Here is a 17,325-nt window from a genome sequence, read left to right as displayed (position 1 = left end):
GTTATGGAAGTATATCAGTGACAGAATATTAAATGGTTGATTTTTACATTTTAATTTTTTTTTTTAATAATTTTATTTAAATGTTTTATTTTAATTGTTATCAATGATTTGTATATTAAAATGTTATAAAGTAAATTATTTCAAAACCTTTTTTTTCATAATTCAAATGTATACATTTTCTAAATGCAATATATAATTTGAAACAGAATCAAAACTTTTATTGCCACAACATAGGAATTCAACCCTTTAAATCAAATTCCTTTATTCATTTCACATGTTTTTATATTGAATTTAAAAGGCTACGAATTGAAAATTGTTGACTATAGAACTATATTCTTATTCTTGTTCTTGTTTTATTTTGAATTATTTTTGTGAAAAATTGCTGTATTTGCTGTGGCTATTGGAAAAAACTATTTCCCAAAGGAGACCTCCTGAGGGATCAATAAAGTTCTACCTTACATTACCTTATATATTTATTTTTTAGTTACCGGGATTAGAATACCAAAGTGTATGTAATACATTTTGAAAATATTCAATTTAACTATCGCAATTACTTTAAAAAACAAAATAATTCTATGCTCAAAAAACATTTTAATAATTTAAAAAAAATAATAAAATTAAATTAAATTAAACCATTCAATATTCACTGATACGTGTGACCAGTCTAAACAAAGATGTTAGTTTGTGATATTTCATAATCCACACAGGGGCCTACAGAGCACTGGAGATACAATTACATTTATTCTGAATATAATGCTTTAGCAGGGCGTCATGAAGATGGATGAAAGTTGAACTCACAACCTTTTGATTGTCAAGCAGAATCACAAACTAGCTTCCAACATGAACTTTTATTTAAAGGCAGATTAAGGCATCAGCTTGTGTATTGATCTCAAAGAGCAATAACATGTCAGTGTTCCTCAGCGAGTTCAGGGGTCATCTGTAGTACAGATATGCTGCCAGTCCCACCATAGAGACAGGTAACAGGAAGAAGAGGCGGAGCTGCAGATCCAAGAAGGCCCAGGAGAGCAGAGCGTTGACCAGCATGGAGCAGGAAATGACGAAGAGTCTGGTGATGCCGCTGCCGTGCTTCAGCACCACGGACATCAGCAATCCGTTCGCCGCCTGTCCGAGGACGATCACCCAAACCGCCGGGGAGAATCCTTCCCAGAAACCTCTTTCCCCGGTGGCGAGCGACAGCGTGCCGTTGATGACGACGCCAAACACGTACAGGTAAAAGTTCTGCACGCTGAGAGGAATCTTCTGACTCTTCAAGATCTTCTCCGTGTAAACGGCCGCCAGTCCAGACACGCAGCAGTACACGAGCACCAGGACCAGTCCCCAGACTGTGATGAAGTGCCTCGATCCGCCGTCGTCTTCTCCTCCTCCGCCTAGATCCAGGCTGCTGTAGCTGTGGCTCACTCCGGCGCACATGAGGAGCGCCACGGCCAACCACTGACGCCGTCTCAGGCGTTTGCTCAGGCAGAGGGAGTACAGCAGGGCGGTGGAGGCGATCTTCAGGTTGCTCAGCACTTGGAAGGAGCTGGGGTCCATGAACGCCTGCATGTGGACCACCAGGTTGTTGTTCAGGGCGTAGAGGAGGGCGGGGGCCGCGTACGGGGCCACGGGAGCGAGGGACGAAGGACGGTGACGCGACAACGATCCGTCGGCGAAGAGGAAAGCGGCGACGGAGACGAGGAGTTTGGTGGACTCGATCAGGACGACGCACGACGAGGCGTCGAAGGGGACCCGACCGTCGAGTTTGGTCGCCGTGATCAGTGGAGCGTGAGACCCGTAGATCAGAACCATGAGGATCAGCAGAACCCCCCATTGAAGCTTCTTCCACAACTGCTTCTTGGTTTGTACCGAGGACTTGTAGTTCTGGACCGCGATCATCTTAAAACTCAAGAAATATAAATACTGCAGTGGGAAAAAAACACTTTAGAAATATCCAGTATATCAATTAAAGCACCATTTTGAGGCTAGAAATTATTTTAGCAGCTGCTCAGAATGTTTCAGTCAAATTCCAGTCATGAAACAATCTGATAAAACACTGATTTAAATTATCTCGGTCCTTTCTTCATGTTGCTCATATAGTCTCTCAAAGTCTTCTCTATGTTGGGGACGTCATAGTTCTGTGCAGCGTAGACGCCCGAGGCCGTTCCCACCAGAAGTCCCGCGATGGCAGAAGAGCGTAGTCTGGCCACTAAATATCCCGCCAGGAATCCCTTCAGGAATGGAGATCCAAAGAAAGAGCTTCCCTGTGAGATGACGAGGATGACATTTAAATTCCATGTGGGTAAGTGTAAACAGTTCATACAGCTCAAGGCAAGTTAATATCCAGACTCTTAACCATCGGTGTTATCTCTCGGTCAAGGTGACCCGGACGCCTGAAAACTAATGCGCTTGTGGTATCCCTTGTGTCGTCTCTGGCTCATGGTGAACAACCTTCACCGGTGCATATGTATTTATGGAAGCCAGGGAGGTCGTTCAACTCGACCCTTAAAAATAAATAAATGTAACTAGATATTTGGGAAATTTTATACCAACCAAATATCTTACTTGTCACATGTTCACACTTTTAACTAAACATTTTATTTGGAACCTATTGATCCCACTTAAGGCTTTGTTTTTAATGATCATGAATTTACTTTTTATGGATTCACGAGAACACTGTGAGTAAATTTAAACGTAGAACATTAATGAATTAAATATATCGGGAAAATCCATCATTGAATATGAACTGAAATTTAACTTAACTTGTACTTTAAAGTCAACTTTGTGCATGTATTTTAGTAGGATTTTACAAAAGAAAAAAAAAGTCAAATGGTTTATCAGATAATCAGATTTGAAAGCATCAATTCCAATCACTTGTTTTGTTTATACGTTTATTATTCACGTGTACCAACCAAATACATGACGCCAGTGAACAAGGCAACTGTAATAGAAGACTGATGAACTGAGAACTTACCTGAGGAACTCCCACTGATATTTCACGTTCAACTCGTTGCTGTATTTCCTCCAGTTGACTTTTGAGCTTCGTCAAGTCTTTCAGTGGTTTCAGTGGATCCTGAAGTAAAATTTAAAAAAAAAACTACTATTTACACGACACGTGACGATGGACGACTTCTTACGACAAACCGTTATATGAAACCCTAACATGAGGTTAAAGCAGAAATAATAATTATATAGTAATACGTTTTGATTTAAGGTGAGTGAAGGATAAAAATGGCTTTTTAGGATAAAGAAATCGAATCAAAATGGACTAGTTATGACCATTATAAAACTCACATTTAAGGGGTCATTTCTGTAGGAATTTCGTTCGGAATAAAGAGTATAAATATGGATTGTAGTTATAAACGTATACATAACAAAGTATTAGCTGTGTGAGAAATGTGCTTAATTCAAACGATACAAGTGAAGTTCAGAGCAAAGACACTCAATCCTCACCTTATCAGCCATGTTTGATCGGTGATCGCTTCCTTTAGTCTGGACTGATCCGTGTATCCTGTGCGATTAGTTTGGTCTGATGCGGGACATTATTCGCCCGGAAGTTGTTTTATCCGAAAACATTATCAAATTAATCAAACGAGTCTTCCATAAGAACAAGTTTTCAAGTGGAAGAGCGTCAGCCTGCGGTCTTATCTCAAGGTCTTGAAGACGCAGCGCTTCCACTCACGTGTCAAAAACGTCTTCTCTGATTGGACGGCGCTTGATCATCGCCGCTTCCGATTGGCTCACTGCACCCAAATAGAGCATCGCCATGTTTTTTTATGAAGCTACTTTACACACGTTTGTGCTCCGAATTATCCATTTCCACGCCGATCCCTGGGATTTATCCTTTAATACATTTTATAGGTGTATCTCTGGACCCATTCGACGTCGTATAAGCGTATTCCGAGCTGATCCCGCGGCTCCGGGCTGCTGTAGGTAAGGCGTCAACAACAAGGCATTTCATTGGATGACCGAGTGACTTCGAGCAGTAAAAACACTCGCCATTAAAGCTCACGAAGCCTCAATTTTCCCAATATATTTCTGTTCGTCTCTCATTTTTGCATGTCGCTTTAAACTTTATATCTCTGACACGTCGTCGGCTCTTGGTATTTTTGCTCATGTTTATCACAATGCTTCTCTGCAGCAAACATGTAAAATGCTACATTTAGCATTAAATTCATAAGAAAATAAAAATTGCACATCATTTGTATTTATGTACAGTATCTTCCTGTCATTGCTAGTTGATTTTCGCATCTTAAATTTGGTATGTCGACTTTACTAATGCAACATTAGTTATAATGCATGCTTCCCACAATAACACAGTTACACAATAATATCATTATACAGGCACAATTTTTGCTGTCGTGGTTATTATATTATTTTACTGTCAGTTATCGTAGTAAACAGAAGCAAAATCGAACTTATTGATAATGTTTTTTGTCAATTTTCAAATTTTGGACGATTCAGTTCTGCAACTGTAACTATAATTTTTCTTACTAAAATAAATCTGCTTTATTTCAAATCTTCTCTACTGTAGACGTGGATAAAATGGATGTGTACGAGGTGATGACTGTGACAGAGGAAGTGGAAAATTCCTGCAACAAGTTGGAAGTGATTCCATCGAAGAAGAGACTCGGCAAAGGTCAGATCGATTGTACGGGAAAGGCAAAGAAACCCAGGTAAGAATTGTCGACACGCATCAGTCAATATAAAAACGCCTGTCAGTCGCCATGTTTTATCAACTAACCGGTGAATCTTCCTCCATCAGGTCGGCGTATCTTCTTTATTATTTTGACGTCCACCAGCTCATGCAGCAGGAGGCTCCTAATCTCCCACAGTCGGAGATCAACAAGAGAATCAGTGAGACCTGGAAGAGTCTCAGTGTGGCTAAGAAAAGTTACTATTTGGAGAAGGCCCAGTCTGAGAAGGATGGATCCAGCACCGTAAGAGTGTTTGAGACCCCTGTTTGTTTTTTTGATATCTGTGATTAAAATGCTCCCCTCTCTTGTTTTCAGCCAACCGCCAGCCCCTCCAAAGATCTGCCAGGTTTCAGAAAAATCCTGCCTCGATCCAGCTATTTCATCCTGGCGAAAAGCCCCTCCTCCTCCTCCTCCACCTCCTCCACTAACATGCTGGGAAATGTACAAACAAATGCGCCCTTGGACTGTTCGGAACCCCGAGTGGATGGAGGCCTCTCCTCGTTGTCTCTTCTCCATGAAGCTGAGGTCCAGACTCTCGATATGGCCAGTGAAGTGGAACTCTTCACGAACACCATCGATAATCTAGAAAACCAAGCGGCTCCCCCCCATTCCACATCCTTCCAAGTACTCACTTCCTCGTCGCAGAGCTCGTCCCAGCTTTCTAGAAACAAACAGGAAACAACAGTGACCCCTCAGGGTCATGGCGGGTTGATGCTGCAGCCCATACAAGCCAAAACAAGCCAGATGCTCACAATAATACAAAACCAGGTAAGACTTGATACATTTTTCATTTTGAAGTAATTTTAACTTGTTTTCCTTCACTTTTAGAACTTGCTGGCCCCTAAATCCTTGACCTCAGTTGGTACTGTAGGTCCAGTTCTTGTGGCTTCAATGGGCAGCACTTCAACTCCATCATACAAAATGGTAAAGATCTGAAACTGTTCTGTATATATTCAATGAGCTGAGTTTTCTTTTAACAGTCGGTGAAGAAGTACACCAGGAGAGGTCACGGGAAGTGTCCTAGTCCAGGTTGCTCGTTTGTTTACGTCACTCGCCATAAGCCGCCGACATGCCCGAAATGTGGGTATCATCTCGGAGGCAAATGGATTCCTGTTGTAAGTCAGTTAGAATTTTTGATCGATGACATAATACAAGCTTATTGTTGTTGTTGATCTTTTATCCAGTGCTGCCTGTTTATTAAAATAAAGTTTAAACTTAAGCAAACTTTAACATAGCTTTTTGAGTAGACTAAAAGTTAGTGTGTTAAAAATATTTATATTGATAAAAGTTAAATTAAATTGTATGTTATCTTAATTTAGGTCGTATGTGTATACAGTATATGTTTGTAACTTCTTTAGGGTGAAGAGTGTAGATCTCCGGTTGACTCTTTTTGAAATATAACATTATTCTCAACATAGGCCAAGAAATCAAAAGGTCGTGCCGTGGCTGCATCTAAGAAGTCGCCTGAAGCAGCAGAGTCCAAAGAACCTGAAGAGAAAAGTAAATCCAAACCTGAAGAAAGCAAAAAGCTCCCGCTATCCTCCAACCGACAAGGTGGAGTTCCCCCGATCAGGCCAGCAGAGGGCAGCATCGCTCAGCGACATGAACAAGACGGGTGAGTTATTAATGCCATAACATCGGTGCTACGATACTTTTGTGTGTCAGCTTCACCCATGGGTTGATGTGGCATTTCTTTAAGAATAAATGCAATGGATTTTATGTCATAATTGTTGAATAAAGCGAATAGCGTTTCTTATTTAACCTGCTTTACTAACAAAACCTTTTGTTTTCCGTGACTAGACGATTGAAAAAAGTCGTTTCATCTCAAAACCAGAGCAAAGCCTCAGTGAAGGTCAGACCTGCCAGGCCTATTCTGCCCGCTTGTCACGCCACAGGTGAGGGGATGTGCCGACGCTGTGTTCTTGGATAGTTTTTGAACTAAAGATTGTTTGTTTGTGTGAAGGTCATCAGTTAGTGCAGATCATAACAATCCCACCTGTCACTCAAGATGCTCAGACCAGCAAAATACAGACAGGTATGAGTGTGTGTGTGAGAGAAGGATGTGTTTTTTTTTTCCCGTGGGCTCAGAGATCTTCTCTTCTGACCACAGTTCCTCCAGAGAGCCTCTCTGGTCTCAAGCCGAGCACTCTGAAGCAGCTGGGCCAGACCATGACCATGACCGCAGCCTCGCAGGTTCGCATTTCCCAAATCATCGTTTGTTTGTGGCTTCAGTTTAACTTTTAACGTCTCAGGATTCGACGACGTTACTGCAAGCGAACTCTTCGTTGACGGACAGACCGATGAATCTGGTTCCCGTCGTTCCTTTTAAGCAGAACAATTTTACCTGCTCCGTAAGTCAAACCTTCACCTCATGTCTGTTGTGCTAAATGTATATCAGTGGCGTCAGAATATTGAATTGTTTTGTTTCACATAATAATTGTTTTTATTTAAATGTTGTTGTTTTTTTAACATTGCATATATTATATGACTAAACTAACGTAATAATTAGTTATTGAAAGTTATTTCATTTTACAAATATTTTATAAACCAATACAATTATTTAAACAAACTAAAAAAAGGAACCTTTTAACGTAGAAATAATTAAATTAATTATTTAAAAAAACATTAAAATAAGTAAATGATAATAAATATATATTTTAATATATATAAAATATACATATTTAATATTTTAAATAGACTTTTTAATTATTAAATACAATTGTGTAAAACAACCCAACAATTAATTCACATATAAATTATTGAAATCAATTATAAAAAAAAATAATTAAAAAATGAAATGCTTAAAAAAAATGACAGTTTGGATGAATTTCTTTTAAATTGAAACGTTAGAGTGAACCATTCAATATTGTGATTGCTCTGATTTACCTCTAGATAAATGTATCTTATGTTCCAGGATCTGGGGCTCTCTACTGCGAGAGGAAGGGGTTGCTGCAAGAATCCATCCTGTGACTACGTGTACAAGAACAGATACAAACCAGTCGTGTGCCCCAAATGTGGCAACAAGCTGACTCAGAACAACCAAGGAAAAAAAGTACAACAACTTGTCTTTTCTTCTCTGCGATACCTTCAAACTCACTGAGCTCTCGTCACTCCTCTCAGTCGCCGGCGCTGGTGGACCCACAGCAGACCCTGACGGCGGATCAGAGAGACCTGCAGAGACAGTCGACGCTGCAGCTGTTGCGTCGAACCCTCCAGATCTCCGAGAGCGAAGCCGAGCTGCAGGAGGTGCTGAACATGATCCAGGAGCTGAACAGTCTCCAGGTCATCCTGGTTCAACTGGGGGACCAGCAGGACGACGGGAACATCGAGACCGGGACTCTGGTGGAGTCGGGGTGGCCCCAGTTTTATCAGTCCTCCGCCACCCACTGTGGCCTCTGCAGCACCCCGCTTTATAAAGGGGGACAGAGGTGAGCACCAGCAGGAAGTGGCGCTAGATTTTTTATTCTTTAACTTTTTTTGTTTTTGCCTGCTGAAGCACTATTGCAGGTCAGGAAGACTGCTGGCTGCTCACAGACACTCTGATCCAGTCGGCCTCGCTGCAGCTGAAGGTGTGTCCCAACGTCAGCTGTCTGGCCCTGCACAGCTTCACCGACCTGCACCCAGGTATCATCTGTTGACACGGTTCTCTGCACTATATTCAGTTCATGTTTTTTTTAAATCATTTTAATGTGCACCTCCTAATACCCGATCTCAGATGCAATGGATGGATGACTAAAATACATGGCTAGATGGAAAGATGGATGGATAGTACTGAAGCATGAATGGATGAATGATGGACGAATGGATGGATGAATAGATGGATGACTAGTACATTGAGATGGATGGCTGGATGGAAAGAAGGATGGATGGTACTTATGGATGGATGAATGGATAGTACTTTAGGGTAGATGGACGAATGGATGGATGAGTAGTACATTAAGATGGATAGATAGATTGAAAGATGGATGGATAGTACTTATGGATGGATGAATGGATAGCACTTTAAGGTCAATGGATGGATGGATGAGTAGTACATTTAGATGGATAGATGGATGGATGGATGAATGGATAGCACTTTAAGGTCAATGGATGGACAGATGAATAGTACATTAAGATGGATAGATAGATGGAAAGATGGATGGATAGTACTTATGAATGAATGGATGAATGGATAGCACTTTAATGTCAATGGATGGATGGATGAGTAGTTCATTAAGATGGATGGATGGATGGAAAGATGGATGGATAGTACTTATGGATGGATGGATGAATGGATAGTACTTTAGAGTAGATGGACAAATAGATGGATGGATGAATGGATATTACTTTAGGGTAGATGGATGAATAGATAGATGGATGACTAGTACATTGAGATGGATGGCTAGATGGAAAGAAGGATGGATGGTACTTAAGCATGGATGGACGGACAGATGAGTAGTACATTAAGATGGATAGATGGATGGATGGTACTTAAGCATGGATGGATGGATAGATGAGTAGTACATTAAGATGGATAGATAGATGGATGGATAGTACTTAAGCATTGATTGATGGATGGATTGATCGATGGTACTTTAGGGTAGATGGACGGATTGATGAATGAGTCGCACATTAAGATGGATAGATAGATTGAAAGATGGATGGATAGTACTTATGGATGGATGAATGGATAGCACTTTAAGGTCAATGGATGGATGGATGAGTAGTACATTTAGATGGATGGATGAATGGATAGCACTTTAAGGTCAATGGAGGGACAGATGAATAGTACATTAAGATGGATAGATAGATGGAAAGATGGATGGATAGTACTTATGAATGAATGGATGAATGGATAGCACTTTAATGTCAATGGATGGATGGATGAGTAGTTCATTAAGATGGATGGAAAGATGGATGGATAGTACTTATGGATGGATGGATGAATGGATAGTACTTTAGAGTAGATGGACAAATAGATGGATGGATGAATGGATATTACTTTAGGGTAGATGGATGAATAGATAGATGGATGGATAGATGGATGACTAGTACATTGAGATGGATGGCTAGATGGAAAGAAGGATGGATGGTACTTAAGCATGGATGGACGGACAGATGAGTAGTACATTAAGATGGATAGATGGATGGATGGTACTTAAGCATGGATGGATGGATAGATGAGTAGTACATTAAGATGGATAGATAGATGGATGGATAGTACTTAAGCATTGATGGATGAATTGATCGATGGTACTTTAGGGTAGATGGATGGATTGATGAATGAGTCGCACATTACGATGGATGGATGGAAAAATGGATGGATACTACTTTAGCAGTTTCTCAACATCCTTAGATTCGTGTCCTTCTGTGATTGGCAGCTTTGTTCAACGTGGGAAACCAACTGTTGGTCACCATCGACCTGTTCCTGAGGATCCGGTCCAGCATCAAACTGGGTCGACCGCCCGCTCAAGTCGCTGCCGCCATCCTGGACCACGTTCCTAACCATCCTGGTGAGAAGAAGACCTGAGTACAGATGTTGGTTCAACCGATCAGTGGATTTAGTAGTTCTTTAAATGATCCTCTACACACTTAAAGATGGTTTGTTCTCATCCAGAGTTAATGCACCAACATTGGAGACTATTCTTGTAAAGTAAACCTAATCTTAAACCTAAAAAATGTTTGAAAAGATTAGAATCACTTTAAAAAGAAAGAACTCGTAATGAATAGTAAAAAAAATATCTCTAAATAAAAGAGCTAAATCTGTGGTTAGAAACTAATTTATTCATAATTTTTTCCCCTGCTGATTGCCTTAGCAAAGTCGCGGACTATGAAGGAAAATAAACTACATAATTACAAAAAAATAAATGTTTAGATACTCAATGTTTAAATAAATGTCTAAATAATGAAAACGGCAAACTTTTATAAAGACAAATAAAAGAAAAAAAGTAGAAAAACTATAAATACTTGAATAAATAGGTGTTGAAATAATGAAACGCATGAATAATTAAATGTGCCAATACAAATGATAATAAGTGTTAATAAACACATTTAAAAATAATCTATTCATTTTATTATTTATTTTCACCTTTAGTCGCACATTTAATTATTTATGTACTACATTTATAGTAATGTCATTAATTGACTCTTGTCACACTTGCAGACCATTTAGAATTCTCTATCAACTTAATAACAAATTGATACACTGATAAATATTTATATTTCTTCACCAAACTATCGATTATCAACAGCACTTTTTCCATTTTATCCCCCAAAAAACCTCTTATTTATTATTTTTTTCTAGTTGGCCTTTGAGTCATATGTAGTTATCTCAGAGATTAATACAATGTTTGTAGGATAATAAAAAAAATTCAATATGTTATTCATTTATAAGTAAGTAAGTAATTTTTATTTGTATAGCGCTTTTCCAGACCAGGGTCACAAAGCGCTTAAACAATCAAAACAATATGCAGACCAACAAGGAAATAGGAATTAAGGTGTGTGTTAATTTTTGTGTCGCAGTTAAACTCCCGACCCATAGATGGCAGTATTCATTACGTCCTCCATAGTTGAAGGAACACTGTAATTAAAATATAAATAAAAATCTTCGGAGACCTGCTTCAGATGATCCACGATGTTGAGTCTATCTCTGCTAACGTCTCTCCTGTCGTCAGTTCACTCTCTGCGTCCGGACGAGTGGTCTCACATCCAGGAGCTGCTGCTGATCGGCTACTGGGCCTTCGAGTGCTTGACGGTGCGCGACTACAACGACATGATCTGCGGCATCTGCGGCGTCGCTCCGAAGGTGGAGGTGGCGAGGAGACACGCCGACAACGTGCTGGAGCTGAAGAACGTGGAGGTGACTACAAGATCCTCCATCCTTCTAAATAGTTTTGATTTTATTCCTCTGACGTTTCCCCCGGGGCGCTCCAGTTCACCTGGCCGGAGGTTCCCATCCCGGACGAGGTGCACGTGGATGACTTCTGGCTGACCATGGAAAGCGAGGCCATCGAGCAGGCGGCCTTCCCCGCCGACATCCCCATCATCCGGGTGGACGCGTCCATCGTCGCCCCCTTCATCCCTCCGCTGATGAGGAGCGCCGCCGTCATCAACACGGAGAAAGACAAGCCGTCCGCGGATCATCCTGCAGGTACGTTTATCGCACTGTAGTGACGCTACCCTGACACCGGGGGGAGCCAAAAAAAAAATCTTTACCACCTTCCTTATTACCGCTTTAAGAATGAAATGCATGATCAAATCCAGTGTGACTTATATGTCACCTCTGGACGCCGAACAATCCTCTGCGTGACAGAAACTAACGAGGTTATCCAAGACTTCCAAGAAAAGACAAGAAGATTCCTTCCTCTGTTGTTTTTGAGAGGAAACCAAACATTCCGGACCAGCAGATTGGATTTTCGCAGACATTTGCTTCACATGTGGTTGACCGAAGCTGTAATGAAGGGACGTGACAAAGTGTGTCACATGCTGCTTCTTTGTGTTGTCACGAAAGTTGTGTTGTCAGTCGAGACGTGGATTGATTTAACAAGAGGATTACATAGTTGAAGGTTTTCTGGCATTAAAAATCAATGTGGTTTAATCATCTTGTTTTCTAGATCAGTGACGTTAACAAAAATCTAAAAGGTTTCTGAGGAAGAAGACCTTTTTTTTTAATTCCCTAAACGTGTGCAGCTGTTGTGATGAGTTCACTGAGTGGGTGTGAGTCAGGGAGCTTTGGAGTTATTATATTAGTATGACTGATGGTTTGAGATAATTATAAGATACAAATATTTCATATAGGCAAGGTGGTCATATAGGCAAGAAATGATTAAAATCTATTTCATCTAAATGTTGGTTTGACAAATCACTTAATACTTCTTAAATAAATTGTATATAAACTTTAGAATCGTTTAAAGGATAAATGGTATTTTTTAAATCTACAAACACTGTAGACTTTTTTTTTGTCTGTTATTTACTTACTTACTTACTAGAAGCTGCTGGAGTCGACTGTATCCTCTCGTCCTCAGTCATTACCAGGATCTTCCGTGTTTCTTTAGCTGGGAAGATGAATTAAAACACAATTAAAGTATGAACTAATTTTGTGAATATTTTTATTTTATTTTAATTCTAAATGAATTTTTTAAAAAAATATGATGTTCTATATAAACACTTTGTGACTGATAAAAATGAAACATGATTTGCAAAAAATTGAAAAAATACAGTATTTTACACTTACATCCTTTATTAAGTCTTATCAATGCAGTGGAAAAAAAATGGGCATAATTGTCAGAAAAGTTGAAAATATAAAAGTCCAGAAGTGAAATATTGACATTTTTAACATATAAACAAGTTCAAACTTTGATTATTCATGTAATTCTAGAGTTTTTACCATTTTATTAAGAGTTGGACTTTTTTTTTTCTATTCATTTGAACTGTAACTCGGTGAAAGAATGTATAACGGCCATATATTTATTTTATAAATACATTGAATTGATTCATCTCACAAAGAAGGACGAAAGAACGAACCTGCTGACCTCTAGATAATCGTGGTGACAAAAGGTTTAATGGAGCGTGAGGCTCATCAAGCGGTTCCTCTCATCCTTTCCAGGAGATCCATCCGTCCTGGTCCGACTCATTCATGACGGTCAGCTGAGGCTGGACGCGCTGGACGACCACAGCGAGGAGGAGCTGAGGACCATCATGCAACGCTGCGGAGCCGACCTGGGGCACACCAAGGTAACGCTGAGTCATCGAGGCTCGACCGTCTTGACCGGATACTGAAGGACGTTTGTTTTGTGCACCAGGACGAGCTGCTGGCGACGCTGGCGTCTCTGTACACGAGCGTCCACAGTGGACTGTCCACGGCCCCCCAGCCCCCCCCACACCTCACTGCAGGAAAACTGTCCAAAGTCTGTCCACACAAGGTAACCAAGACAAGTCCTGATGGTCCGAGTTTCTCACAATTGATTCATTTCTATTGTTATAAGCATCATATTTGTTTGTTGATGAAAAAAACTTTTTGTTTATGGTTTGTTGGGTCATGTTTTTTTCTTAACACGCTATTTTAAACACAATTAACCTGTATTTTGTCTCCATTTATATATATATATATATATATATATATATATATATATATATTTTTATGATTTAAAAAAAACTTTTAATGAGATTTTCTTCTATTTATCTTTTTCCTTTTTTTTTTTAGGGGGGAATAAATCATGTTTTCTTTCTGACACAGTATTGCAACTGCTACATGAATATTTGGGGGGATGATAAAAATACAACTATTCAATCATAATCCTAACCATGAAAAAATATATTTTATTATTTGATAATTTTGTGTATTAGACAATATTTTAACCACTAATAAACGTTTTTTGTCTTGTTTTTTAGGATTGAAAAGTAACCAATAATCCTTTTTTTTTTGTATTTGTCTTTTACATTTATTCTTGATATTTTATTTAATGCTAACTATTTCACCCACAATAAGTAAGTAATTTATATATATATAACGCTTTTCCAGACCAGGGTCACAAAGCGCTTAAACAATCAAAACAATATTCAATAAAATATATACTTTAAAGATCAAGATAAAACCGAGAACACAACAGGAGTTCCAGAAAATCAAGGAAAAGCCTGAACAATTTCATCTTTTTTTTCTTCATATTTTTAATTTGTAATGATTAAAACAAAACTGTTAATATTTATTGTTTTAAATTGGATCAAATCACATTTTTTAATTAAACGAAATTGCAACCCAGGCAAGCTTTTCTTTGATGATTAAAAACTTATAATTTATGTTATATATATATATATATATAACATAAATATATACAGTATATATATATATATATATATATATATTTGTATTTATATATTTTTTTCTTTGTCTTGTTTTCTTTATTAATCACATTTCTTTTCTAAAACACCCTTCAACCACAATAAGCATTTTTTTTTCTTTCTGCCTCGTGATGATGAAAAAACTAAATCTTTAATGTTATGTTTAAAAGGAAATGTTTCTTTGGAATAATTGTATTTTATCTTATTATTATTTATCTTTTTATTGACAATCATTAAATTCAGAAAATCAGAAACCTTAATCAGAAACAATACATTTTATTTAGTGCATTTTATCCCCCACTTTAAATATTTATTTTCAATTAAAAAAAAAAAAAAAATTACACCTCATAGCAGTGAATGTTTATGAAACTGAAACTTGAATCACCATACATCACTGCACTCACGCAGAAGTTATTCAAGTCTTTTCAGTTCCTGCTAGTTCCAGTGAGCAGCCTCACAAGTGACCACGATCTGCTCTTCTTCAGGTGGTTTGTGGCTCCAAGTACTTGGTAAGAGGCGAGACGGCTCGAGACCACGTGGACCTGCTCCTGTCCTCTCGCTTCTGGCCCCCGGTGTACGTGAGCGACTCCGCCCGACAGGTGGCGCTGTGCACCGACATGCAGTATCCGGAGGCGGCGGTAGAGATGTGGGGCAGGAATCAGGGGTGTTTCTCGGACCCCTTTGAAAAGCCGGAGGTGTGTAGTCCAATCCGAGTCTGTCGATCACGTGGGTAACTGTCTCGGCCACATGGTGGCGCAACAGAGGTTGAAAATCCAGTTTTTAATTTACATTCATAATTTAATTTTACAATTTAAAAGGTTCCTGAATGAAGAAGATTATAGTTTTCATGCACTGAATACGTACAGCTGCAGTGATGAGTTCACTGAGAGGGAGTGAGACAAGGGGCTTTCGTTTGAGTTCGTAAGTTAATGTCACATAAGTCGTTAATTGAACTTTTTTTCTTTCTCAGTTCGTCTCCTGTCCCGAATTAAAAGACCAGACTTGCGCTGCAGACCCGGGACTCCTCGGAGAAAACCTGCAGGTCCATCCGATAACCAAGTCCACGTCCCGCTGGCTGCTCCACCCGCCGGCGGCGGCGGACGACGGCCCCGAGCACCATTCCCTGGCCCTCTGCAGGGACCTGGAGCCGTACGCCAGCGCGCTGGCCGAGACGGACCCGGCGGACCCGGCGGAACCGGCGGAACCGGTGGTCTTCAGCAACGCCGCCTTCTACTACATCTACAACCGCCTGCTGGACTTCCTGTCCAGCCGGGACGTGGTGACGCAGCAGATCGAGCAGGTGGTGAAGGCGTGTCAGCCCGGAGAGGTGGTGATCAGGGACGCCCTCTACAGGCTGGGCGTGGCTCAGATCAAGGCGGAGGACGAGACGGAGGGAGAGAAAGAGGTGGAGACGGAGACGGTGTACAAGATCCTGGTGCATCAGTGACAGGAAACCATCCAGAGATTTGTTCCTGAGGAAATGAAACGTTTCTCATCCAACAAGTGAAACTCTTTTATTCAGTTTGTTCAGCCTTTACCTCGAGAGAAAAAAAACCTCATGTTGTCGTTAAAGATTTAAGTGTCTCATGAATTGTTCCTGGACCTCTATTATACCCATCAGTATGTTTCTTTTTGCACAAGCTCTCTTTTGATAAAGATATTTATATTAGAAAATACGCTCAAGCCCTGCCCACTTAAAATGCGCTGTTTTGCCAGAGAATAAATATTGCCCAAGCAACCACGCCCACTCTGCGCTGATTGGTCACAAAAACACGAGTTGCATTCAAGGACTCGTGTAAATTTCAAACTCACCCCTAATACTCCCGTTTTGTACATTAAAAACGAAAACTAAAAATAAGGTTTAGATCTTAATGTACACATTACAAAAACACCTAAAGGCAGAATTAACTCTCACCATGTTTACATAAATATTTATATTGTTTCACAATTAACATGTAGCGACTGAACTGATTTAAGGCTTCTAGGGGCGGACACCTGCACCAGAGTGATGTCAGAATGTATAATTTAAACCGTAATCTCTTTTGGCGAGATTTCAGACGGGAGAGAACTTTATTAAGTAATAACTTCAAAAAGGAGCAACGTCATGATGAATGAACTACTGCATTTTGAAGAGGACGACTTCAACATTTACATAACATGTCAGGAGAGTTTTCACATTAGGGGCCCTTTAAGACGTTTGTTGTCGTTCTCGCTGTTTCCATAGACTTATGTTCAGCTACATCTTAATGAGGTATTTTTACATATGTATTATTTTTTAAATGTATATTACCATTCATGCCTTTAACAGAATGTTTTTTGTATAAATAGTCAAACAAATGTAAAGTGTAAAAAGTGACTTGATAAAATAAATATTTGTCAGCATGTAAAATCCCAACCCTGGCTAAAAACTTTTATTAATGCAATAACAAGGTTGACGCGTTTATTGAATTTTGCATGAAAGTTTGATGAAATGTCTTCTATAGGAGGAGGCCCTGGGGCAGACCCACCACAGATGACGACCCGCCTCATGCTTCTGCCACTAAGGAGTTCAGTGTTTCAGGTACAAGTTGTTTTTAAAGGTGGATTTTGTTTCTCCTTCATACAATATGTATAAGAAGGAAAAAAAAACGATTTTTGGAGAATCAGGAGCTAAACTTCCCTGATGTGTTGATGAGGCTTCATGAAACAGCTGATGATGTATCACGATACAGTGGTCATGTAAAGTGAGTGTCAAAGAGTGACATCTAGTGGCCGTTTTTTAAAATAAAGACACTATCATGAAACCTCATCAGCTGTTTCATGAGGCCTCATCAATCGT

General features: G+C 39.6%; 3 protein-coding genes across 3 annotated transcripts; 1 reads left to right on the top strand and 2 right to left on the bottom strand.

The window, feature by feature from the left end:
- Window positions 1-829: 829 nt before the first annotated feature.
- On the bottom strand, window positions 830-1,913 carry LOC148072022 (putative UDP-sugar transporter protein SLC35A4). Its single transcript, XM_087798891.1, has one exon. The coding sequence runs from the start codon at window positions 1,891-1,893 to the stop codon at window positions 934-936; it is 960 nt and encodes a 319-aa protein (XP_087655017.1). The 5' UTR covers window positions 1,894-1,913; the 3' UTR covers window positions 830-933.
- Window positions 1,914-2,054: 141 nt separating this feature from the next.
- On the bottom strand, window positions 2,055-3,655 carry LOC148072021 (SLC35A4 upstream open reading frame protein-like). Its single transcript, XM_087798892.1, has 3 exons — window positions 3,448-3,655; window positions 2,969-3,067; window positions 2,055-2,258 (listed from the first exon to the last, which is right to left on the bottom strand). The coding sequence occupies exons 1-3, from the start codon at window positions 3,457-3,459 to the stop codon at window positions 2,061-2,063; spliced, it is 309 nt and encodes a 102-aa protein (XP_087655018.1). The 5' UTR covers window positions 3,460-3,655; the 3' UTR covers window positions 2,055-2,060.
- A 125-nt stretch (window positions 3,656-3,780) lies between these two features.
- On the top strand, window positions 3,781-16,902 carry hmgxb3 (HMG box domain containing 3). Its single transcript, XM_087799380.1, has 21 exons — window positions 3,781-3,927; window positions 4,529-4,670; window positions 4,760-4,934; window positions 5,007-5,459; window positions 5,520-5,615; window positions 5,672-5,806; window positions 6,110-6,306; window positions 6,492-6,586; window positions 6,655-6,726; window positions 6,802-6,884; window positions 6,944-7,042; window positions 7,606-7,743; window positions 7,812-8,119; window positions 8,188-8,315; window positions 10,052-10,183; window positions 11,345-11,529; window positions 11,604-11,820; window positions 13,276-13,403; window positions 13,472-13,591; window positions 14,993-15,202; window positions 15,478-16,902. The coding sequence occupies exons 2-21, from the start codon at window positions 4,540-4,542 to the stop codon at window positions 15,952-15,954; spliced, it is 3,579 nt and encodes a 1,192-aa protein (XP_087655506.1). The 5' UTR covers window positions 3,781-3,927; window positions 4,529-4,539; the 3' UTR covers window positions 15,955-16,902.
- Window positions 16,903-17,325: the final 423 nt, after the last annotated feature.

This window comes from Callionymus lyra, chromosome 9 (genome assembly GCF_982586985.1).
Source record: "Callionymus lyra chromosome 9, fCalLyr1.hap1.1, whole genome shotgun sequence".
Taxonomy (NCBI): domain Eukaryota; kingdom Metazoa; phylum Chordata; class Actinopteri; order Syngnathiformes; family Callionymidae; genus Callionymus; species Callionymus lyra.
The sequence above is the reverse complement of the archived record's forward strand: the minus strand, read 5'-3'. Positions and strand labels throughout refer to the sequence as shown.

Excerpts from the sequence above, each read along its gene's own strand:
- LOC148072021 (XM_087798892.1), bottom strand. Across the intron at positions 2,259-2,968 it reads TATCAGTGGGAGTTCCTCAG|GGAAGCTCTTTCTTTGGATC; the intron begins GTAAGTTCTCAG and ends GTCATCTCACAG.
- LOC148072022 (XM_087798891.1), bottom strand. The coding sequence starts at position 1,893 with ATGATCGCGGTCCAGAACTACAAGTCCTCGGTACAAACCAAGAAGCAG.
- hmgxb3 (XM_087799380.1), top strand. The coding sequence starts at position 4,540 with ATGGATGTGTACGAGGTGATGACTGTGACAGAGGAAGTGGAAAATTCC. Across the intron at positions 8,316-10,051 it reads CTTCACCGACCTGCACCCAG|CTTTGTTCAACGTGGGAAAC; the intron begins GTATCATCTGTT and ends TGTGATTGGCAG. Across the intron at positions 15,203-15,477 it reads ACCCCTTTGAAAAGCCGGAG|TTCGTCTCCTGTCCCGAATT; the intron begins GTGTGTAGTCCA and ends TTTCTTTCTCAG.